Genomic DNA, 24166 nt, shown 5'->3' with positions numbered 1-24166 from the left:
ATGTCTTCTGAATACACCATGGCTACTGCATTCATGGACTCATGGTAGCACAAGATGAAGCCAGTCAATAGTCCAACACAGCTGGAAGAGACACACAAGCCCCAGCCCCTAGCTGAGGAACCAAGGACAGCTGGTGTCTGGTAAAGGAAGTGAGAGCCGGTTTTCTTTAGGGAGTGTGGCTCCTGGGAGGTTGACTATGCTTCCGTGGCTGCCCCCATACCCATGAGTACACAGGCAGAACTAACTGGACTCAATAAGTTATTACATTTTAAAAAAGAGGACATGAGGTTTGCATGGGGACATGCAGGAGGAGGATCTGGGAGGAGTTGGGGTGACGATGATCAAAATACACTATAAGAAATTCTCAAAGATTCAATAAAATATGATATTAAACAATGTGCTGGAAAGGAATCAGCTGTCCTTGGTTCCTCAGCTAGGAGCTGGGGCTTGTGTGTCTCTTCCAGCTGTGTTGGACTATTGACTGGCTTCATCTTGTGCTACCATGAGTCCATGAATGCAGTAGCCATGGTGTATTCAGAAGACATTGCCCTAGTCACCCCTGATCTCTGACTCTTCCATAATATAATCCCTGAGTCTTTTGTGGAAGGGTGTGTTACAGATGTCCCATGTATGGCTACAGCTCATTATTTTTAAATACATTTCCCCATTTGTTAAAAGAGCATTTATATATATTTTGAGTGGTTGGGTTTTCTAAGCAATAACTTAGATAACTTTTAACTTCTAAAAACAAGGACAATAGTGGACATTAGCATGACTGAATGCGACATTTACTGGATGGATACAGTTAACAAACTATAAAAAACTGCTTACGATGAGTGATATTAAACCAGAGATGACTGCAGCGGCACACTGGTTCTGGCACTCATCATGGCGACAGAGAAGCAGAGCTTTGTTGCTAACACAAATGCAGATGGTGGTATGGGCAAGACGCCCAGAGGGCTCTGACCAACAGTCTATACCTCAGGAACTCCATCCACGGAGAGGAATGAGACTATGCCACCCACTCTGCTCCATGAGGCAAGCTCTCCTAGGCTGGGATGTCACCATGATCCTTTTCTTCAGTCGTTTTTATTTTTATGTTTTTAATAAAGTTGATACATAGCTGTGGTTTAAAAACCAATCATTACAGTTTTTTTTTTTTTTAATTTTCAAGTACATTTTTGAGAGGTAGAATCAAATAATCAAATCAGTCAAAGGCCATACTGATGTCTTAACATCAGTATGTTACAGTATCAGTATGTTATACATCAGTATGTACCAGTGTGACACAAGGGTGTCAACCCTGGAGGGCTTCAGGGAGCACTTAAAACAGACTTAGGGGCCATGAGTTTACCTCTCACATGGTACTCACTGTCTCCTGTAGCCACCATGGACTGTGGCCCAGGGCCAGCCTGGCTCAGGCTCAAAAAGAACCAGAAGAGAAATGGGGAGGCTGGCTAACCAGGGAAAGGCTTTTCTCTTAGGTCAGGAAAACAATTCCCAAGGCCTTTTCCAGTGTCTACTCACTTGTTCTCTACCTCATCTGGATAGGAAGAATATAGTCCATAGTGAACAACATAAACCTAAGGTCTGTACAGCTGCATACATGTTAGATGTCAATCCTTACTTGTTCTCTACCTCATCTGGGTAGGAAAAATATAGTCCGTATTGAACAACATAAACCTAAGGTCTGTACAGCTGCATACATGTTAAACATCAATCCTCAGAATGGCAGCCAGGCTGGAACCCAGAGATACCACAGTGACACAGTCCTAGCTTGGGGCAAGTCCCTTGTCACCTTTGTTGTGGTTATGGGTAAGCCATCTTTTTGGAAATCTAAAACACATTTCACATTACAAATGAGAGAGTCTTCTTTGGTTGTACAGTGGTCACAGTGATGTATTTAACTTTACAGAGCAGACTACATTAGAAGAATACAAATTATACAGAGGAGACAGATGTTTTTTAGACTTTACCATGGTATTCTAGCTAGAGAGTGGGAGATAACTAAACAGTGAGATACCACTCTCCATCTGTTAGAACGAGCACATCCTTCAGAGTGACATCATCACCTGTAGTGAGAATGTGGAGCAAAGGGATGCTTCCCGACTGCTGGTGGGAATGCAAAATAGTACAGCCACTTTGTAAAAAAAAAAAAAAAGTCCTGTGGTTTCTTTCAAAGTTAACTATACTCTTGCCACATGATTTAGCAATCAGGCTCCTTCATACCTAATCAAAGAAGTTGGAAACATACTGACCAAAAACTTGCATTTGGGTATTTTTAGAAGCTTTATTCATACTTGCCAAAACTTAGAAGCAACCAGATATTGTTCAGTAGCTGTGTGGGTAAACAAGCTGTGGTTCACCCAGGGCTGGGAAGATACCTTGGTTGGTAAAAATGCTTGTCATGGAAGCTGCAAGCTGAGGATTTGAGTGCAGGTCCCCAGAAAGCACATAAAAGTTGGGTACAGTGATGTACTGCTGTATCTTAGCATTGGAGAGACAGACACAGGTGGGTACTTAGAGCTCGCTGGCCAGCTTGCCTACCCATATCAATGAGCTAAGTAAGGGTTCAGTGAGAGACTCTGCTTCAAAAAAATCTAGAGTCATTGAGGAAGATACACAACATGGACTTCTACCTCTACACACACGTGCACACACATGTTCAGGCACCCACAGGTATCTGTACAAACACATATATGTGCTCCTGCACTACACACCATGAAAGAAACCACCAATCCATGAAAGCCATGGGAGAAGCTTAATGCATACTACCAAGTGAAAGAGACCAATCAGAAAATGCTACATAGCTTGTGTTTACAGCATAAGGCCTTCTAGAAAAGTCTAAACTATGGGGAGTGCATAAAAAGATTAGTGGCAGTGAGAGTCTTAACCAAGTGGGAGGAATGAGTAGGGAGAGCAGAGGGGAATTTCAGGACAAAGGAAATACTTTGTGCGACATTATACTGATGAGTGAATGCCAAAGGGATTTCTTAAGCCCGTTGACACCAAGAGTGAACTCTCCATCTCTGGGTGGAGCCTTGTGAACTTTAAGCTAGAGGCCATCAATGGCTGCTGACAGAGGGAGATGCAGCTTTCCTCACGGATGAGCCCTGATGTGTTATTAAATCCTACACGGTCAGGTCTAAATACATGTGTATGTGAGCAACACTAAAAGGATGCAGTGTGTGTGTGTGTGTGTGTGTGTGTGTGTGTGTAACAATAATAGTAACTAAAGAAGCAGGGGTCATGAATATGACAGCGAATGGGGGCACGGAAGGAGTAGGAGGGGGAAAAGGAGGGAGAGAAATGATGTAAATTTTCAAGAAGTTGTAAATTGTAAAAAGACTCTAAGTAAACTGTGGACTTGACTTAACGCTGTGTAAGGACACCAGCTCATCCGCTGTGACACTATGGTGTGGGATGCTGCGAATGGAGAGCCAGCGTTCCTACGGGATCTCTAGACCTTTCATACCTTCTGGTAATGGGTCTAGGAAGTAAGAGCTATTAATAAAGATGTTTCAACCAAGTGGCCTGGTCTCCGGAGACCTGGCTCTGGGTGGTGTGTCTCACCGCACAGATGGCAGAGAGGGCCCAGCAGCTGACTCACTTTGAGTGACTGTTGAGTCACAGCTACAGAACATTTTTGCATTTTCAGCTGGCAAGGCAGGTCACCCACATCCTGCCTTACTGCGCCCCCACGCCCACCCCCACCCCACACTAAATACAGGACTTGACATTTATTCCACTGAATTTGGTCTTGTTCGAGTCAGACCAATAGCTCTAGCCTCTTATGCCCTGGCCGTGTCTCCTCACAGCTGCACCCCACCCAGCTGTGCCAAGCATCTATAAAAGGAAACTTCCTTCACAGTCCCCAGAAAAGCAGGAAATGACTGTCCAAAGGGAAGTTCTATCACGGAGTTCGGTTCTGCCCAACGACTCGGAGGTGCGGAGACCGAGAAACCAAGGCTGTGCTCACTGACCTGCCCCCTGCTTCAGCAGCTCGGCTGCCGAGTTGGCGGCCGTCTGGGGAGAGTTTTCTGCTATCTCCTCCAGTGGATCTGCAGGAAGACGGAAGACAAGAGAAATAAGGACTTCCGACACAGTAGCCCGCATGACAAAGACAATTTCATGACAGGATTCCCAGACAGTGACAGCGGCGGTAACTCTCTTGAGAGACAATAGTCCAGTCCACAGAAACTGCAATCCCACCCAGAACACAGATGAGAGTGGCATGTCCCCCCTCCTCCCCTGCCACTCCCACACACAACATTTTCCTGGTCTCTGATTCCATTTACATGAAAGATCAAAATTTTAAAGACAAACCCACTTACCTACAGGAAAGCCGGAACACAGTCAAGCCCTATATCCCCCGGGTACTAATTTTTAAAAATTATTGTGGGTATTTTCTAACAAATATAAAAGTAAAGAGACTTGTTTCTTCATAACCTAAATTTAACCATAGCAGCATATTTCCCATTTTGTAGGTCTGTAAATCTGTCATGCAAGTGACCTTGAAAATCAGTCTGAGAATATATATAATACACACACATATGTGCGTTTGTGTATATAAATTAACTACTTATTTATGTATTTTACATTCATGTAAATGAATGTAAAAATGTGTTTTACATTCATGTATGTCTGTGGACCTCATGAATGCCTGGTGCCCAAGGAGGCCAGGAAAGGTCAGATCCCCTGGGATGGGAGTTGTAGATGTTTGGGAGCCACCTGATGTGAGTGCTGGGAATTGAACCCTGATCCTCTGGAAGTCATCTCTCTAGTCCCCAAGTGCCTTACAATTTTAAGCTTAAGAGTCTTTGTTTTCTAGGAATCTTCTTCCAATGTTCAATATCTTGGAGCTGCTGTCTGCAGCAGGGCCTTCTCCCTTCTGAATTCAGGTGGCCACCTGCTCGCTTTGGAGTTTATGTAGAGCACATGATATTAAAGAATCTTTGTCTGATTTTTTTTTTTTTTAAAGGATCTCTGCAGGTTCTGGGAGCAGCATGCTGTGAACAGTGCAGAAGATTCTACACACAGCCAGTCTACACTGAGGCCTCCACCACATACCTCTCTCTGGAATGAGTAGCTTGCAGGGCAAAGCCAAGGGCGTAATGGAATGCTGGCACACCAAAGCTGTCAGGCTCCCTGCAGAGTGGATAAGAGCAAATGAACATCTTCAAGGTCTTCCTCTGCTGTGTATTTAGTCAGAGAATCAGCTGAGACCAAACTCCCAAAAGGCAAGCCTTTAATACCACTGTGGGATGTGACCCAAAACTCCCAGAAATGTCGAGGTTGCAAGACATGGTTGATCAAGAGACTTGCGGTATATTCCTAGCGCATCGCCTTTATAAGTGCGAAGTGCCTCGTGCTTCTTAACGAGCAGGATATGAGGCTGCCCAGTCTGTCCAGAGGCTACCGAAAGGCTCTCATTCACAAAGGAGGAGGGAGGCTCTGGGGTAGGTGTGCTCCTCCTTGTGCCTGAGGGGCGGGGGCACACTGGGCTCCAACCCTGCTGGGACCCACTGGCTGACCTTCACAGTACTTGTTGGCTTGTCTTATTCTAGCCCTGGGATGGTCCTTTCCATGTACTTGGTTCTGACAAAGCTTTTAAAGGCAATTAACACTTTCAGCTTATCTTAAAGACTTCAGACGGTGGCAGCCTTAGATTTGGGGGCTGAAATGAGAGCAACCCATCATGACGGAGAGGCCCTTAAATTTCAAGCCACCTGAAGGAGGGAATCCATGCCCTGCTAAGTCTCAAGAGAGCGTCTCAAATAACTCACCAAAATATGGTTCATTCGAGCACCCTTTCAACCGCACTCCCTTTGGGGTACACTCAATCAAGAAATGCCGGACAAGCTCATTAGACAAATCTCCAGCTGCAGAAGGAAGAGAAAAAATAATTTTTAAAATTTAAAGCACAGGAGACTCAGTGTAGGGGGAAAGGCTAGGAAGAGAGACAGAGATGGATAGATGGCAGAGGGATGGATAGACAAGACAGACAGACAGACATTAAAAAAAAGATGCCTCCTGCAGATATAGAGGTCAGAGCTACACCTAAGAAGACTCCCTCTGAATAGGACTAAACTGCAGCACTATGGGGCTGCCTAGAACCACCCTTGGGATGGTGAGCAGTGATAAAAGCCAGGTGGATGGTAAAACCTCTTGAAGTGAAAATGTGGAGACTAAGAGAACCGCCCCCCGCCCCCAGACATCCTCTGACACTACAAGTACTCCCAGAGAAGGGATGGGTTGGCAGCTGAGAACGACCCTGGCCTCGGAGCACTAGCTGCATTCCTCTGAGAGAGAAAAGACCACTAAGGCTCGGAGAGAAAAGACTTCAGTAAAGAGCTGGAAGGATGCCAGCCCTCTGGGTGAGGTGGAGCTGACAGCTGGGTAGAGAAAGGCCTTCAGCAACAAGCATGCTGCTGTGTAGGAGCAGCATTCCACAACACTGCCAGTCAACAGAACCTTGTGTTCACGCCAGCTGCTGAACCCAAAGAGAAGAGGCACCAGGAGCAGTCACTGAATGGAGAATGTTCTGAAGACAGAAAAGTACCAACTGAACCCGGAGAAAAAGGAGTCCCTTCAGGCTGCTGAAGTCAGTAGACATCCCGTGTGCTGGGTTCACTCTCCTGTTACTGCTCTTTACCACCCTCCATAGGAGCTGGCCTCTCAATATTGCTGGTGCTGAAACTTCCTGGGAGCAAGACCTGCTGGATTTGTGCTTGGAGGGGTTGCCAGACTCTAGTCTGTTGTGTAGGCTGAACATCCCTAGTCCCAAATCCAAAACCTGGAAAATTTTGAGCACCAGTATGCAGCCATAAATGGAAGACTCTATACCATGAAACTTTGATTCATGTACAAACTAATAGAAAATATTGCATTACATTTCCATCAATATGTAATGAAATGTATATGAATTCTACACAAGATGTAAATGAAGGCTTGGGCCTCCCAGTTTCCATTCCCAGCACCCACATGGCAGCACACAACTGTCTGTAACTCCAGTTTTAGGGTATCAGACACCCTCTTCTGGCCTCCATGGGCACCAAAAATGTACATACTATACAGACGGACATACAGGAAAAACACCATACAAATAAAATAATAAAGTAATCAAAAATTTAAGGACTCATTTCCAAGGCATCTCATTATGCACATACAAACACGTTGAAATCTGAAAATAATCAGAAACCCCAGACACATCTGTTTGGGGTCATTTATGATGAGGGATACTGAGCTGGATTTAGGCCCCAAATGATGTTTATAAACAGTAACACGCATTAGTAACAGTACGTGTCGGCATTTTCTAGGGGCAGTCAAGCTTGCAGAAGGGAATGATGGGATTCCATGAAAGTCTGTGTGCGATAAAATGGAGGGGTAAACACATAGCCCTTCCTCTGTGGGAGAAGAAGGTGCAGGACTTCCAGCCTAATGGGAAAACCCACTGAAGGTCTGGATTCTGCTTGTGGGAAATGGCCCCATGCAGATCCTGCTGCCAAGGCCTTTTTGGAGTGTAGAGTCTAGAATGGCCAGTCATCCCATCTCAGGATGACTGGAGGTGGCGGAGTGACTCACTGGCTCTTCCCTCATTTGGCAAACTCTTCTCTCAAATCTACCCTTGGACTGCAAAACACAAATGTCAAATCCAGACCTGGGTGTACACACAGAGGCAAGACTGCATTCATCCAGTGGAGACCACCATGCTGGGTTTCCTGACATCTGTTACTCACATAGGCTCAATTTTGTTCCTTCCTCCTCACACTTAGTACAAAGTCTGCCCAAGGCAGGATATGTTCCCAGATTTTATAAGACTTTCCCTGATGTGTCCTTAACCAGTGCTCCCAAGTAAGACCTGGCAGTCCTCAGCAGCCAGATCTGAGTGAGTGCTCAGTGATGAGGGTCCATGTTCTCACACAGCAGTAGCGTTCTGTTGAGCTTCTTATGATGGAAATTCTAGATGTTCTGGGAGGCCACATACGCATGACCTCACTTATCCTGCTCCCTCACCAGAAGCCCTGCCAGCACCCACAGGTTTAGGGGCTGTGCTCTCTGACTGAGCCCCAGGTGCCTCCCAAACTCATTCCCTAGCCTTGCAAGACAAGCACATTCTAGGAAGCGGGTCAGCTACCCATAACTGAGGATGGCCCATCTACAACCACATCTTATAGTCAAACAGCTTGAAGCTGTTTGTCCCAGGAAGCTTTCACCACAGACTTCATGCAAGAATTCGCATGAATCTTCTCAGATCCAGGTATGGAGTGGGAAAGACAGGTATGCACAGGAGGCCCCACATCTGGGATTTTTCTGATTCCTCTCCCCTTGCTAAAGCAATGTCTCCTCCCATAGATCCATGTAGCAAAGGTTCAGCTCCCAGAGAGACATTCTGGTGGTCAGTGGAAACATGAGAAGGTGGGGGGAGGTCTTAGGGTCACTGAGGGCAATGCCCTTGAGGGAGGTGGTGGAAACCTAGCTCTCTCCCTTTCACTTTGCAGGCAGAGGGTGAACATGGACTCCCTTATGTACAATCATGCTATTAGGATGATTCAGCACAGGCCTGGTACCAGAGCCAACCAAATGAGCTGAACCATTTAAAACTGCAGGCCACAGTGAGCCTTATCTCACGATAAGATAATTACCTCTGGCATCTTATCACAGGGCGACTACCACACACTCCTCATGACCTGAGGTGGATCTTTACCTACCCGCCCAAGTTCAAAATGACCATTTTGGTGGTAAAGAGAAGACAAAAGAGACTTTTTCCTTGATAGAGTTGGTGATAACGTGGTAAAGATGGTTATATATAGGGGCAAAGGGGGAGGATGAGCAAACTATGAAAAAGTCCACCGACAATGGAAAATATATTCCAATGTATTTGTGAAACAAAACAGAGAGCTATGAAAGAGAACAAGAGCTATCATTTTAGAATTCAGTGCATCGTAGACTTCTGACTCAAAACAAGACATGTAAGAATATATACTATATTAGTTTTCACATTATAAGTTAGAAATAGACAAAATGATTGTTTTGGAGATGACTGTTGGCCTGTCAGTAATAAATCAAGCAGTGATGTCTTACATGCGGTCACCCAAAGGAGGAAGGGCTGACATGGGAAGGGGGTGCTTTCCTGGGTCCTTGGCTCTACTAGGATATGGAAAAGATTACTTGCTTAAAACAAAAGAAGATAGAATATGTAAATAATGTATGTTCTTAAACAAGACAACTACTTAAGGAAATAACCTTATAAAGCAAACACTAAAGAGAACCCATCCAAGCAGCTGCCATTATCTGTCACTGTATTTCCCTCAAAACCAACCACACACAATCCACACCCATTCCAGGGAACCTTACCTTTCTTGTTCAGGTGCAAGACAGAAGGAGGGGGTGTGGCCACTTTCATGGCCAGGCCGTAGGCCCCGCGGAAGGAGTGACTGTCCCTCACGATGAATGACCCGGGAGCTTTGTCCTTCAACATGGCAATGGCTAGAGGAGGGGAAAGGCATGGATGACTGACCGCAGGGGACAAAGGCCACTGCCCACCCAGACCCTTAGGTGGCTCCTGCTGTGCTTTGAAGATGGCCCCACCTCTGAAAGTCACACTTAAGTCTGAGCCCTGATGCTCAATACAACTGCTCTCTTGGGGTTGGGCGATGGTCCTGGGGATGGCTCAGCAGCTTGAAGGTGGACTGTTACAAAGCAAGGTGGCCATGCACGGCATCTCTGTCTGTCTGTCTGTCTGTCTCTCTCTCTCTCTCTCTCTCCTGCACATGCGTACTTGCTCCTCTCTTTTCACCAGTGTGAAACTGGTGCTGATACGCTTGGAGTGCCCCACCTCTAGGACTATTCTTTATAAGTCATCCCAATCTCAGGGGCTCGGTGACAGTCTCAGGAGATGGACTAAGGCAGCCCCTTCTCCCAGCTGCTTCTGCAACCAGAACCGGTGGGGGCCCTGCTTGGCGGGTGAACATGGAGTAAGGAAAATGCCATCTTTTCATCTGTGCTGCTAAGCAGGGAGACGGGAGGCCGGAGGACATGGGGACACTGGCAGCACAGGGCAGCTCTGCAGAGCCCTTGGACTTGCTAAGAGGCTTTTACAAAGGCCGCCTAGGGAAACAGAAGTCTTTCCAGGCCATGGTTGTTTTCCCCACTTCTTTTCCATTTAAAACGACATCGGCTTCTGTGAGCTCACAGGAAGAATTAGAGCCTCATAGTTTCTATAATTCTCTAAAATCTAACGGCAGGATCTCAGGGAGAAAACTAGCCTTTCTGAGAGATGGAGGGGCCGTGAGCTCCTTCTGCACTGCAACAATCAGGCAGGTTCATGCAGGCGACAGGAAGCTTGTTATAGCTAGAGCTCCAAACGGTCCATTCCCTTTCATGGCCTGTAGCCACCACGCTGACTGTCTCGCCCCAGTGCATCTCTCTCCTCCATGACCCTCTTTCTGCAATACGCGGAGGAGACCTTAGTAGAGACCTGAGCAGAGTGTCTCTTCCTCAGAGCCCATGGTGGGTTGGCATGGCTGGTGAGCTGCTGGCTTGGCGAAACAGCCAATGTTCACACTCCACACACTGGGATGCATATGGCTTGAACCCACTTCTCACCAAACCCTCACCAGTACTGAGTTTTTCCCATGAAAAGATGAAAGCTGTGAAATTTTCCCCAGACCCATGATAAAGGTGTGTTTTGCTCCAATTTGATCTATACCATGGGAGTTCCTGATAGAAGGACCCAGAGACCGAACGTGACCGACATTCCAAGAGGTCCCTGGTCCCCACCTACCTTGTTCTCTGGAGATATCTGCCTTGTACCAGAACTTGGAAGTGTCTTGAACAAATTTCACAATCACGAGCTTATCATTCGGGCTATCTGTGAAGCAAAATTTTAAATATAGAATATTTGTATTGCTGCCTCATTTATGGTAACGATGCAAGTCCAACGCCATGCCTAGGGGTGAGGGACAGACACGGGGGTCCTAAGCGGGGAAGGAACTACAGCTCAAAGGACAGAACGGCAGGGCAAGCCAGTGCCTCATGGCACGCTGCAAAACACAGATGTTTCCCATCCCAAAAGGAGGACACAGAGGCAAGGCTGGTGTCAAACGCTTGAAACAGTTCAAAACTCAGTTCCGGATTAATTGTATCATTGGGGAAAAGAAAACAACTTCCAAAGATCTTTACTTTCAAGTCAAAGTGAAGGCGGAGCCATTGCAGCATCCGCACTTCCTACTGCTGGGATGAGTCTACCGTGGATGAGGGAGGAAGCTGAACAGATTTACCAGAAGCACTGTGTCTACCTGGCTTTAGACCGGCAATATGGGGAAGAGCCATCAGGGGGTCTGAGGGTCTGAACATTTCCGGCAGGACACGTGACTTAACCCTGGAGACGCCCCCAAACCCTCTTTTCCTAAGGGACTGGGCAGAGGTGGCGACATACCTGGCAAAGGTGAGGCCACTTCTGAAGGCTTGCAGAAGTCTGGAAGGACGTTCGGGAAGGGGATGCTCATGGTACTCCCGCTGTGGGGGCTGGAGAAGCCACTGGAGGAAGGGGAGACTGAGCCCAAAGAACGATCACCCTCTGAGGCTCTCTTCTTCTCAGGGAGGGGTGGCTGCCCAGGCAGGCTTACCCCCTGGTTCTGCAGGCCTGGACTGTGGTGGCTGCTGAGTCCAGGCGACACCGTGAGAAAGTTGTGGGCCAGGAAGCCATTGTCAGCAGCCCCCGCTGTTGTCAGTGGGGCTCCAGGAGCCAGTGACGGGCCATGGGAATTGACCAGCAGGGCACTGGGGTCCTCGCCAGGTGGAAGGCCACTTGCTACCTGAGCAGTGTTGAAGCCTAAGAAGGCTTGACCGCCCGCAGCGGGCAGAGCATCCTGGGGCTCTGACATGGACAGCTCGTGGCTGTGGAAGGAGGCCTGGAGCTCCGAGGACTGGAAGCAGGGCAGCCCTGGCGAGTCCTTGCCAGAGCTGCAGAACTCGCGGGTGCCAAGAGAACTTTCAGAAGGGTGGTTGCTCCCCAGGAGGGTTAGGGTGGACTTGGGGCTGCTCTCCACCCACTGGCGTTCTGCAGAAGGCGGGCTGTTCAAAAGACCAAAAAAAAAAAAGTTGCAAGACTTGGAGAAGACAGGGCTGGAGAAGTGGGTACTGAGGCTTGCTGGGCAACAGAAGAAATGTAGTATCCCTCATCCCTTATATGTGTTTCAGAGACATGGGTTGACCTTGGTCTAAAATTGTTAAATTGAAAATTCTAGAAATGAACAACTGCTAAGTCTTAAATGTCATTCTGAGTAGAATGATGAATCATTTATTGTCCTACCCCATCATGTCCAGGATGTGAATTGTCCCTTATTCAGCATACATATCCACGTGTTATATGCTGCCCACTCTTAGAGTCAGTAGTTAGATGATGGGCTGATGTTGTATAATGGTGTTCATGTTCAAGTAACTCTCAGCCAAAGGGGCTGGAGACATGGCTTTGTGGTTAAGCACTGGCTGCTCTTACAGAGGAGCAGGGTTTGATTCCCAGTACCCACACAGTGGCTCACAACTGCCTGTAACTCTTGTTCCAGAGGTTCTGATCCCCTCTTTGGACCTCCACAGGGACCAGGCATAAGGTGATAAACAGACATAGATGCAGACAAAACAGTCATCCAATAAAAATAAATAAAGATGTAAACATTCAAAATAAAAATAGCCCCAAAGAGCAAAAGTGAGGATGCTGGCTGATTGGCTATGCCAACAGGAATCTGTAATGTACTTTCTTTGAGAAAAGGTCAAAATTATCATATGTATGAATGCTTGAGAAAAATATATTGTGTGCAGGGTTTGGTCTGATCTAGGATCTCAGGCATCAACCAATCCTAAGAACATTATCTCCTGCAGACAGGGAGACAACTTGACTGGAAATTACCACATTCAAGAACTTAGGAAAGCCACTAAAAATACACCTCTTGTAACATACACACATTCAAATGGATAAACAATAGGTACAGACTCTACACATGATGTCAAGGACTTTTAATTTTTAATTTTTAAAAATTCCTTCCTTCCTTCCTTCCTTCCTTCCTTCCTTCCTTCCTTCCTTCCTTCCTTCCTTCCTTCCTTCCATGTTGGTTTTCAAGACAGGGTTTCTCAGTGTAGGCCTGGTTGTCTCTGCCTCCCGAATGCTGGGATTAAAGGCGTGCGCCACCTCCACCTGGCGACCCCCTTTATTTTAATGGGAAGGGAAACTGGAAACCTGTACAAGAGACATGGGGGAGTTGAATTCTACTTTGGGCCAGAGTGGCAGCTGGCCTTCCTGGGTTTCTCAAGGCCTCATCTTTTGAAAACAAAAGAGGACAGTTTGGTCTACCACAGCCCCTTTCTTCCTTTCCATTTTTGCAACATTTTCCTAGGTGTTCATGTATTTGCCAGTGCCCGTGAACAAGAGCAAGTTCCATGAGCAGTGATATGCGGCACACCATCCTGGTTACGGGCTCTTCTCCACTTTATCTGAGTGGGGGGGTCTCACTGTTGGGTGCTGCTCTACCCAGTCTTTTCTTTCTCCTCTCAGCTGGGTGCTTTGAACTCTGAGAGGAACTTGTAACAAGGCTAAATCCCTTCCTCCTACCTCTCTCTCCTCTGGCCAGGTCCATTGCTTGAAACTGTGCAGGAAGATGCAAACATCTGCTGAAAGTTGGGTGTTGCAGGCATATCAGCCCGAAGCATGGTGGGTTTGGGTCCAATGGGGCTCTCTGACATCCCCACAGTGTGGCTGATAATCTCTGGGCAGCCTCGTGGTTCTGGAGCAGGGAAACAGAAAGCAGAGATTACGTGATCCATAACGTCATAATCTCAGCCCTTTCCCGTGTTCGTGATGAAATGAGTTAATTCTTAAAGCTTTCGGTTGCTCATGGTTACGATGAACCATGACAGCAGTAACACAGGTGGCTGTAGGGGGTGACTTTGTGCTACTATGTGTAGATTGTCACCCATCACTGTTACCAAAAGAGAAAATGGCTAATTCAGTCTCCACGTGCACTGTCCATCCTGAGCTGGCTGCTCATGTATGAGGGACAGATGTATGTACGGCCTACCCTATAAACTAGCAGGAGCCTTCTTCCACAGAGATGCTCTCTTCCCTTGAGTGCAGGCACTGCAGAGCTATCATCTGACATGCTTACCTTTCCTTCCATTCCCCACCCTCTCATATTAGTGACTCTGGGGTTGCATGTCCAGGGACCACGGGGCACGGATCTGATCTGCTACATGCTATTCTCGGGAGGTTGAAGATGCAGGTTCAGAATTACCAAGGTATCTGGGACCAAGAAGGCCAAAGTCACATAGAAAGAGGACTTGGAACTTGTCAGGTATACTTTAGTCCTAAGCCTCAGGGCTTGACACCAACTACCCAATTACAAGTGGCTCCTGGGAGCTAAACAGGACTGGGGCAGTTTCTTCTGAGTGGTAAGAAAAACCTATGTGTGGGAAATACTCAAGAAGCATGACCCTGGCCAATAACTAAAGGTTCCAATGCCCTATGCCCCAGGGCACCAGACACTGGACAGCTTTCATACAGCCCCACTTTAAATCTGGATCTTCTCTAAGCAATACTCACTGTCCCAAACCTGCCTCCCACGCCATCTCACTTTAATTTTGATACAGTCTAAACTTCCAATTACAATGTTGCCAGGAAACATGACAAGTGAAAAGAACAAAAATCACTACCCTCCCCAAACAAAATGCGACAAAATCCCACCACCAACAAAAAACAAAGCTGGTTCAAAAGCTGGAATTAAAACATACAGACTACAAAGAGACAGAAAATAGAGAAGTTCGCATTTTACCAAAGCATCTGAGTCCCTAGGGATAATCAAATGGAAACTCTAGGAATGAGAAGCAGAACAAATAAGCATGGGCTTAAGGACTTCAGCAGTGGATTGGACTCAGCAGAGGAGAGGGCAAACTTGGGGTGAGGAGGAAGCATGCAAGGAAGACACTGGAGCACGGACGGAAATACAAACTCAGCCAGCCAGAGAGACCAGTGCCAGGATGAAAGTTACTATCACGTCAAACCTACACCGAGTGGGCACTGCATGAGGCAGAACCCACGCTGGAAAAGACATTTACTGAGAACTTACCAAAATACCAGAGAAGTCAAACCTCAAGTTATAAGAAAATTACCATGGCTACCAAAAGAGGACAAATTAAAAAGGCTCACTGCTAGCTAGTATGGCAAAAACCAAGGCAAAAATGCTTTGTCTTGTTCATTGGGGGCCATGATGGGACACCAATTTTTGTGCTTTATTTTTTCAGCTCATTAAAATTCTCAGTATAGGAAAACCCAGTACTGTTGTGATATCTGAATAAATCACAGGGTAAATGCCCATGTCTTCTGGGATTTATCTGTACATCCTTGGGACAGGTGTAGTCTTCTTATCCCCACACCCCCAGTACAATCCACAATAAATATTTCAAAGTAAATGCTTGGTGTGCTCATTAACTAATTGCATGGTCTTCCAAATCCATCCTTCAAACTTTCAGTGGCAACTCTGCAGAAAAACAAATACACTATTTAAACCATCCCTCCCTTCACTGTCTTCCAAGTGGTAACTTAGCCTCATTCACATCCATACACATTTATTTTCCATCTAAGACCCAGGAAAGAAGGAAACCAGAACATGGTAGTCACACCAGCATGGCCCTGCCCTCGGGAGGCGAGCATTTGTCTGAGAATGAGGCCCAAAGGGAGGTGTAGTCTGTGGCTTCCAGGAGGACCCCTGGAGGACTCCCTTCTGTCTAGAGAGAGCCTAGATGCTTTCTGGAGTTTATCACTTACCCTGCTTATTGCTGTTAAGGGAGGAACAGTTCATTTTTGCTGACAGTTTGAGGGAATACATACAGCCTACCATGGTGGAGCATGCATGGATGCAGGAGAAATAAGACAGCTGATGTATCTACACTCAGGAAACAAAGCATGGACAGGAAATCCAGCTGATCTGTACCTCAAGGCCTGCCCTAGTGATCCACTTCCTCCAATGAGACTCTACCCCCTAGAGCTTCCATAACCTTCCAGAACAGTGAAAACAGCTGGGATCAAGTGTTCACAACACAGGAGACTTGTGTGTGTGGGGGGGGGGGGGGGGGCGCAGCGCAGAATTCACATTTAAACCACAACATAGCAGAGGTGGCATTTGATTAAGTCCAAGACGGACAGTGGGCTTCAGGTGGGTACAATAGGCTTGGAGAACACCAACCCCTGGCCTGCTGCCCATGGGGAGGAACTGTCTCCACCCTTCACTGATGGTACATAGAGGAGGTTCTGGTCATGCATCTTATGAATGCATGGACGAATGATGGATGGACGGACAGACGGACAGAGGAGGAGGAGCGAAGCGGCTGGCTTTGATCTTAAAGCTAGAGTCCAGAGCATGATGTGGAAGTTCTGCCAGAGTCTGGCTGAAGGTTAGAAGGAGGTATGGATCATCCCTAGGATCAAGTTCCAGGGAGCAGCACAGATCTTTGGGATCTTTAGAGCTTTTCATCAGCAAAATCAAATACACGAGCCAGCATGGGATGGAGGAGGGCAGTCCTCAGCATCTGCCCCTGAGACCTGGCTGCTCCAAGAGGCCCCACACAGCATAGGACAATCCTCGCTGTTCCTGCCTCTACTTGCTGAGTCCCTGAGCCTTGAGGATCCAGGGAACCCATGCCAAGATTCAGAAGCATTGAATATTCTTACATGGCGCCAAAGATTCCCTTCAAATGAGAACAGGCGGAGGAAAATCAAATCCCACTTTGTTCCTGTTATCATCGTGTTTTCCCAGAAAACAGCAAGCCCAGCACTTCCCATGAAAGTGGCTTTGTTTATCCTTCATTAGCACCAACTCTGGGGGCACTGTGGTTCCCTCTTGTCCCGGGCTTTGTGTCAGTACTTAACCCTTTGTTTACAGAAACAGCCGCCTAAGCACCAGGTTGGGTGTTCATGCTAAGCACTTGCTGCAGGGACCCCCAGGAACTCGGTACAAAGTCTTCTGCAGATCCCCTTCCCCTGCCTGCACTCAGGAATACATGTCAGCAAAAAGCAACCTCTAAACAGCATAATGTCACAGCAGCAAATGCACTCACTATCTGGGTGCTAGCTGCTCTTTTAAGTCTGCAGGATGAAGATCAAGTCTGATGACCAGACTGCAGATACCAAGAAGACATTGGTGGAATTACCAGTTTGCATGGCACCTACACAGTGCAGGAACAGAGCTGCCACCTTATGAGGCTTCCTTTGGAGCCACCTTCCTAAGCTCTCCTGTGAACTGTCCTTGCTGACAGTGAAGTGCATGGGATAGAAATCCCACAGAACTTGGGAGTACGCTGAAATCTTACTCAAGGAACTGATAGAGGCTCCAGTCAAGCCGAAGCCTTCAGACCCTTCTGCACGGGTTTCTAGAAATCCGCTCATGAGAAGAGCAGACGCAGTAATGGCCACTGTTCTTTAACTTCAACATGAGGGTCACAGTAACACTACGGGTGAAATGTCACCAGCCAGGATGGTGAGCAGCCTTGTCCTTCAGAGAAAGGGACCTACGGACATCACAGAAGGGGGCAGCAGGTTTTAAATCAACCACTCAGAGGGTCTACAGGGCAGCCCCAGTCCTTCCAAACTCTGCCTCCTGAGGCATGAAGCCCTCTTCTGTTAAAGTGAGTTTTCGTGGCAAGGAGAGGTCTAATGGGGTCCTGCCTGCCCAGAAACCATTTAGCTGCTGGGAATCTTTTTTTCTTTTATTTTTTCTTTTTTTTCCAGAGCTGAGGACTGAACCCAGGGCCTTGCGCTTGCTAAGCAAGTGCTCCACCACTGAGCTAAATCCCCAACCCCGCTGCTGGGAATCTTGACAGCATTGTTTTTGTTTATTATCCACACACTCATATTTTCTGCTGCTGCTGCTCACATGCACAGCAAGGGCTGAAGCGGATAATACCGTGTTTGGAATTCGAAGATAACCACACTTTCTGGGTTCTCCTCCAAGCCTGTGTGTGTCCTTGGTGCCCTGTGGTTTCAGGGTGCAGAAACCTCTGCCTAGCATCCCTTCCAGGCCAGGCGGGAACTGGGGGGCATATGCCCAGCCTCTTGGGATCTCAGGAATGCCTGCACTCTTCTCCTCTCTGCTTCCACTTCCTCCATTTCCTGTACCAGGACTAGGGTGAGAAGGGGTCACTGGCCTTCTTCCAAATGATCTATTTTTATGCTTTCTTTCAAAAGCTGCTTGCAGGAGTGTTCTGTGGGAAGCTGGACACCAGTCACTCTACACTGGCGACTGGTGACTTGTAAGTTAACAAGAAAACTCTGCTTATGGCCAGGACCACTGATAGCCTAGACAGTAGGACTCTTATCTTTATCTACTCATCCATCTACCCATCCACCCACCCATCCACCTATCCACCCATCCATCCACCCACCCACCCACCCACCCGTCCGTCCGTCCATCCATTCATCCACCTATCCATCCATCCACCCATCCATCCATCCACCCATCCATCCATCCACCCATCCACCCACCCACCCACCCACCTACCCATCCATCCATCCATCCATCCATCTATCCATCCATCCATTTCCATCTTCCTTCTTCCTTCTTCCCTCCTTACTGGTCAGACCCAAGTTAAACAATCATTCTCCTTTGCCATCACTTGAGAGTTCTGGCCATGGTAACATCAGTACATCTCTTAGCTTGAATCTCACTGGAATACTGGATACGTTCTCAAGTTCTGGAGCCTCCAAGCTCTCCTTCCTTATAATTTTATCAATTGAGGTCATAATAGATGATTTCTGGAGTTTGTTTACATAAGCATTTAAAAATTCTATTTCCAGAAGGCAAAACTTTTTTATGGGAGGTTTGATGGTAGTGAAATTTTAAAAAGATGTCCTTAGCTTATAATTCTGCTCTCTAAAAATAAAAGGCTATTAAAACCAGCTTTTTTAAAGCAAGGGAAAAATGGGCAGGCAGCCACACATAATGAGAGTTAACTAGTGGAAGCCCCAGCCCTTGGAAGAGCAGCATATGTTTCTTGATGAGAATCTGAGTCCTGACCCTCCAGCCCTATAGATGGCATACAAACATACATGAAAACATATGAACAGGAAGGTTTGTGCTTTCCTGTTGCCAAGCTGCTTCTTGGTAACTCCTGAGGTCAGGGTTCATGGTGAATCAACTCTGCTCTTGACAGAAGCAAGGCTTTCATTTCCCCTGGAGGACAGGGGTATCCTTGCTATCACTAGAGGTATTATTATTGTTATTACTATTGTTAATAATAATCATTTGTTTTAAACAGGGTTTCATGTAACGTAGACAAGCTTTAGACTCACTACGTAATGAAGGCTGGTCCTGAACTCTGGATCCTCTCTCTTCTACCTCCCAAATTCTGAGATTATAGATATGTTACACCACACCTAACTTTGGGGTTGGAATTTCCATCTGCCACTGGCTCACCCTTCTGTGATGCTTTCATCCCAAGAGGAGTATCTCCTTTAAAAGGATCATGCCAGTGTTCCCTTTAACCAGTAACAGGAAAAGAAGCAGAGACACCGATAAAATGGCTCATTACAAGCAAGGCCCTGTGTTTTCCTGTTCTTTAGAGATGCTCCATTTAAATTCAAAGATTCCAAGTGGAACTGGGAAGCAAACACCCTGTTCTGCTCACTCGGTGCTGCGTACAGAATCCCAATGTCGAAGCACTGAAAACAGCGTTTCTCTTTGCAGAATGCCTCAAAGCAGCCTGGATCCTGGGATGCAGTAAGCATGGCCCAGTAGCTCACAAGCATCCTAAAAACCCACTGTGGTTTGAGTTCTCAGGAAAACAAACACTTCCCACCTGCTAGATTTTCAGGAAAAATAGGTGGAAGGATGCCTTGGGGTAGGGAGACTGAGCTAGCTGGAGGCCACATGTAGCTGGAAGACAAGCTGTCACAGAACTCAGAGACTGGGAGTATCCATGATGCTCAGCCACTGTTATTATTTAATTGTGATTAAAACAGGCATGGGTTACTATCCTGACCACTTCCAAGTGACGATTCCAGTGGCCTCAAGTCCATCTTCCATTGCTATTGAACTGTCACCAACATCTATCTCCAAAACTTGTTCTTACAAACTCAAACTCCATATCCTATTAACAACTCTCTTTGCTTCCCTGCTCCCAGCCCCTGGCAACTCCACTATCCTTTCTGTCTTTACAGATTCTATTCTTTCACAGACCACATGAGTAAATTATTCAGCATTTGTCCGTTAGTGATCAGTTTATTTTACTTAGCATAAAGTCGCTGTCTTTCAGGAACATGCATGGTGGCCTGTGCCAGAAAGCCCTCCCCTGCTCAGGCTGAACATCTACCCGCTGAGTGGAATGCCCATTCTGCCTGTCCATCACTGCTGCAAGGACATGTGTGACAGAACCATTAGTTACAGTCTCTCCTTTCTCAATCCTTTAGCCAGTTTGGGTGGGCACCAGTCACTGGCCTCAGTGACAAATGTTTGCTGTTCCTGAGCTGCGACCACCCACTGGGGACAGAGGCAAATAGGGATAAATGACTATAGAGTGGTCAAGCTGCAGCTAGGGTGAACGGAGCCGTACCAGAGAGAAAAAGGGAGGCACAGGGAAGCCCTCCTTACGCAGAGAGAGAGAGGGGGTAAAAATAAACCCTCCGAATGCAGAGGGAGTGTTTTCACCACACTGGAGAAACAACTCAGTTCCTTCAAGATCCCTGGGCTGAGTGGGGCTGGGAATCAAGGCTGCATCAGGAGCAGACCAGTGTCTCCAGGGGAATGAACCAGAGCAGGGCCAGCTCGAACTTACTGGTGATGAAAATACTCCTAGTAGGCTCTGGTTGCTCCAAACTTTCAGTCTCCTGAAGAATTCTAGTCCCATAGTTGAGTCTGCACACAGCAGAAGTCTTGGTACTTTGTGTCTGTGGGCAGAATCCCCACAGGACCCAGCCATTCTTTAGAGATGGGGTAGGTGGAGGATGTTGAGGCCTATTCCTTAACTCTTTTCAGGCAGGGACTGTCAGTCAGTACTAAAGGGCTTCACAAACAAAGCCCCAGAGTCGGGACTCAGTACAACCACTTTCTCTTCTACCAAGTACATCACAGAGTACTGCTCCAAGTTCTGCATAACGCTCAGGCTCAGGATGAAGAGACACCATTTTATATCTGATGTCTCTGACTGGGACTCGGAAATTTTATAAACCCAATGAAGTCATCCTTAGAGGACCCTTTTCTCTACTGCATCCAAACCCCTAGCCCACCAAATACACAGGACCACAGGCAGTTTGGAGAAGGTGTCCTGTAACTTCCCTGAAACTGGAACAACACTGGTCAGATTCCCAAGCAAGCCCCTAACGAGGCAAAGGTACCTCTGCCCAGAACTTCTGATACTGTGAGTTACAGTGAGCACAATACCAAGAAGCACATAATACTTCAAGAACTCAGCTTTGGTCAAACCTACTTAACAAAAAGGTGTGTTCTCACTATGGGACAGACCACAGTGGATGAAATCCGGCGGAAGTCTCGCCCGACCCTCAACACCTTTTACCTGTCTTTGAGAAAAATGCATAGACTATCAACATGTAACTAGTAATCACTGTCTGTGTGGCACTAAATAGACCTCTTGACTTTAGAACAAGTGGCAAATGCTCACACCAGCACCCAGTACGATCACTTTCTTATCTAATGACTGCACCATGGAGTTCCCCACCACGTTCAAAACAGGGGTGCTGGGCCAGTGGCTATCGGCTGGGGCTTGGTGCCTTAGCTCTGCCCCAGGAGGGAACCGGCATTCTCCCTGCACCAGGATCCCAACCTGATTCGTAGGCTTCCCACCCTTCACTCTTTAGCAAACCCTTGTCCTTCCTGCCGTACAAAGCTTCATGGGTTAGAATTCTGGTGTCTCATAATTCAGGGTCTTTGCTCAGTCTACCACAACCAACAAGCATCTAACTGATTTCTCACTGTTCTGGATGCTGGAGGTCCGTGTTCCAGATGTCAGCAGTTTCCCCATGGTCCAACTACTGTGATTACAGGTGATATTGTCTCCCCTTTGCCTCCCTTCTTGGACCTACAGCCGAATCTCTTAGGATAAGGACCACAGTCATACTGGACTAGGCTCTGCCTCAGGGGACGCCAACTTAACGACCGGTGTGAAGATCTCCTTTCCTAGTACGGTCACATCTGAGGTCCGGCTAGGGCTTTCACTCAGCCCTAACACAGGAATAAGATTTCCGGAAGTGAAGCCTTACTTGATGGCAGCAGGGTGGCTGAGGGTCTCTATCAGGGTTCCTGAGAAGCAATGAAAGGAGGACATGCAGGGTGCACACAGCATGATCAGGCTGTAGCCACCCTCGAAGGCAGTGGTTCTCAACCTTCCTAACGCTGTGACCCCTTAATACAGGTCCTCATGTTGTGGTGACGACCCCCCCCCCCCCCCCGACACACACCATAATTATTTTCATTGCATACTTCGTAACTGTAATTTTGCTACTGTTAAGAATTGTAATGTCAATATCTGTGCTTTCTGATGGTCCTAGGCAGCCCCGGTGAAGGATCCCTTGACCCCCAAAGTGGCTGTCACCTACAGGTTGAGAAGGGTTGGTCATAAGTTTAGTCTAAGGAAAAAGCAGGGGATAGCATGGTGCTGTGTGTTGCACGGAGGCTGCTTCTGAATTGTCTCTTCCATGGCTTACAGGATGGGGATTCTGACCAAGCTGAGCCACAGCTCCAAAGCAGACCACCCTGCCCCAAACCCCGTGTCCCAGGAAGCCCTGCACCAGCCAGAGGAGTGAGGAAGACCCAGCTTACAATGTCTCCCTTCTCACCTGATGCTCCTCCCCTCTTGGCCTGCAGCTTATGGGGCAAGCTGGGGGGAGTCCTGAATAGGATAGGGCCTTAAATGGGCAGTGGTACCTCTGCCCAGAACTTCTGATGCCGTGAGCTGTAGGACACACAATGGGAGCCTTTCAGATCACAGCCACTTTGGTTTGGTGTTTCTCTCACAGGTTTCTAATTCCACTTATTTCTAGCATGCACGCTATCCATGCCAACTCACTTAAGCTCACCCCTTAGCTTCAGTGCAGCCATTTTGCTTCTGGCTGGCTTTCCTACCCAGGGAGTAGTGCCTGGCAAATGTCACACGCAGAGTGCCACTGGTACCAGGGTTGAAGCCACTGCCCAACCAGCTCCTTAGCTTCTCAAAAAATGGCGAGACCACTAGCACTGCCCAGATGCTGCCAGGCTGCGCTGGCACTGGACTGGACTTCCAATAAAGTTTTAAGTGCATTAAAACTGCCCCCAAAATAACAATTAATCAATAGGTGGATTTACAGCAAACTGCAGTTTCTGTCATGGAGGAGTCCTTCTCTGAGAAGGATAGCCTGTGGCAGAACCTTCTGTGCCTGAGGCTCTCGGCCGGCTTTGTGGAAGGACTCTTGTCTCATGGTAGTGAGTTCAGGAGTCCAAATGCTGTTCACTATGCTTTGAGGGAAAGGCTGACCCAGCAAAAGGTCCCCTAAAACTGACAGTGACCTGCTTTACTATGCACTGTCCTATTTCAGAAGGTCAGTCAGCTAAAGTTCACAGTGTATGCTAAAATATCTACTCATTGTCCAGTCACTAAGACAGGATAGATGGATGACCCGCTAAAGAAGACCCTTGGCCATCCACTCAGTGACAACACCCACTGAGCGTTTCCTGGATTCTCAGTGGTCCTCCATCATGAGGGAGGAAGGAGGTTCCAACATGGAGGGTTGTACTAGAACATCCAGCACTGGGCAGAACTGGTGCCCAGATCCAGGCCCTGGATGCCAGTATTTTATACAGCCCTAGAACACCAAATGGAGCAGTAGGCAACAACATCAAGTACAGTGGAAAAGTGTGTGAGTTTGGGAGCGAAAATGAGGCAAAGATTAGTTATAAAATGGAAATTACATCCCCCACCAAGGTAGAGTATTATGGGGAAGAGGAGGAAAAGCAGAAATGGTTGTTAATTTAGCTGTGACACACACAGGACTGACAGCTGTGGATAAATATTTTAAATAAGTTGGTAAATATATATATATATATATATATATATATATATATCATGCACTGTGCCCAAGCCAAGACTGAAGAACTCACGTGATCAGGATTTCTGTCTCCAAAAAGGAATGAGT

At 47.2% G+C, this 24166-nt stretch overlaps 1 protein-coding gene across 1 annotated transcript in view; it reads right to left on the bottom strand.

The window, feature by feature from the left end:
- Positions 1-24166, bottom strand: part of Tns3 (tensin 3) — a 146335-nt gene that overhangs the window by 7828 nt on the left and 114341 nt on the right. Inside the window, exons 18-24 of the mRNA XM_059275458.1 lie at positions 13610-13781; positions 11441-12078; positions 10787-10873; positions 9358-9489; positions 5787-5882; positions 5071-5148; positions 3984-4061 (exon numbers count right to left, since the gene is read on the bottom strand). Of these exons, the coding sequence (XP_059131441.1) occupies positions 3984-4061; positions 5071-5148; positions 5787-5882; positions 9358-9489; positions 10787-10873; positions 11441-12078; positions 13610-13781 (1281 nt within the window). The remainder of the gene's footprint in view (positions 1-3983; positions 4062-5070; positions 5149-5786; positions 5883-9357; positions 9490-10786; positions 10874-11440; positions 12079-13609; positions 13782-24166) is intronic.

This window comes from Peromyscus eremicus, chromosome 10 (genome assembly GCF_949786415.1).
Source record: "Peromyscus eremicus chromosome 10, PerEre_H2_v1, whole genome shotgun sequence".
Lineage (NCBI taxonomy): Eukaryota > Metazoa > Chordata > Mammalia > Rodentia > Cricetidae > Peromyscus > Peromyscus eremicus.
This window is presented reverse-complemented; position numbering and strand designations above follow the sequence as displayed.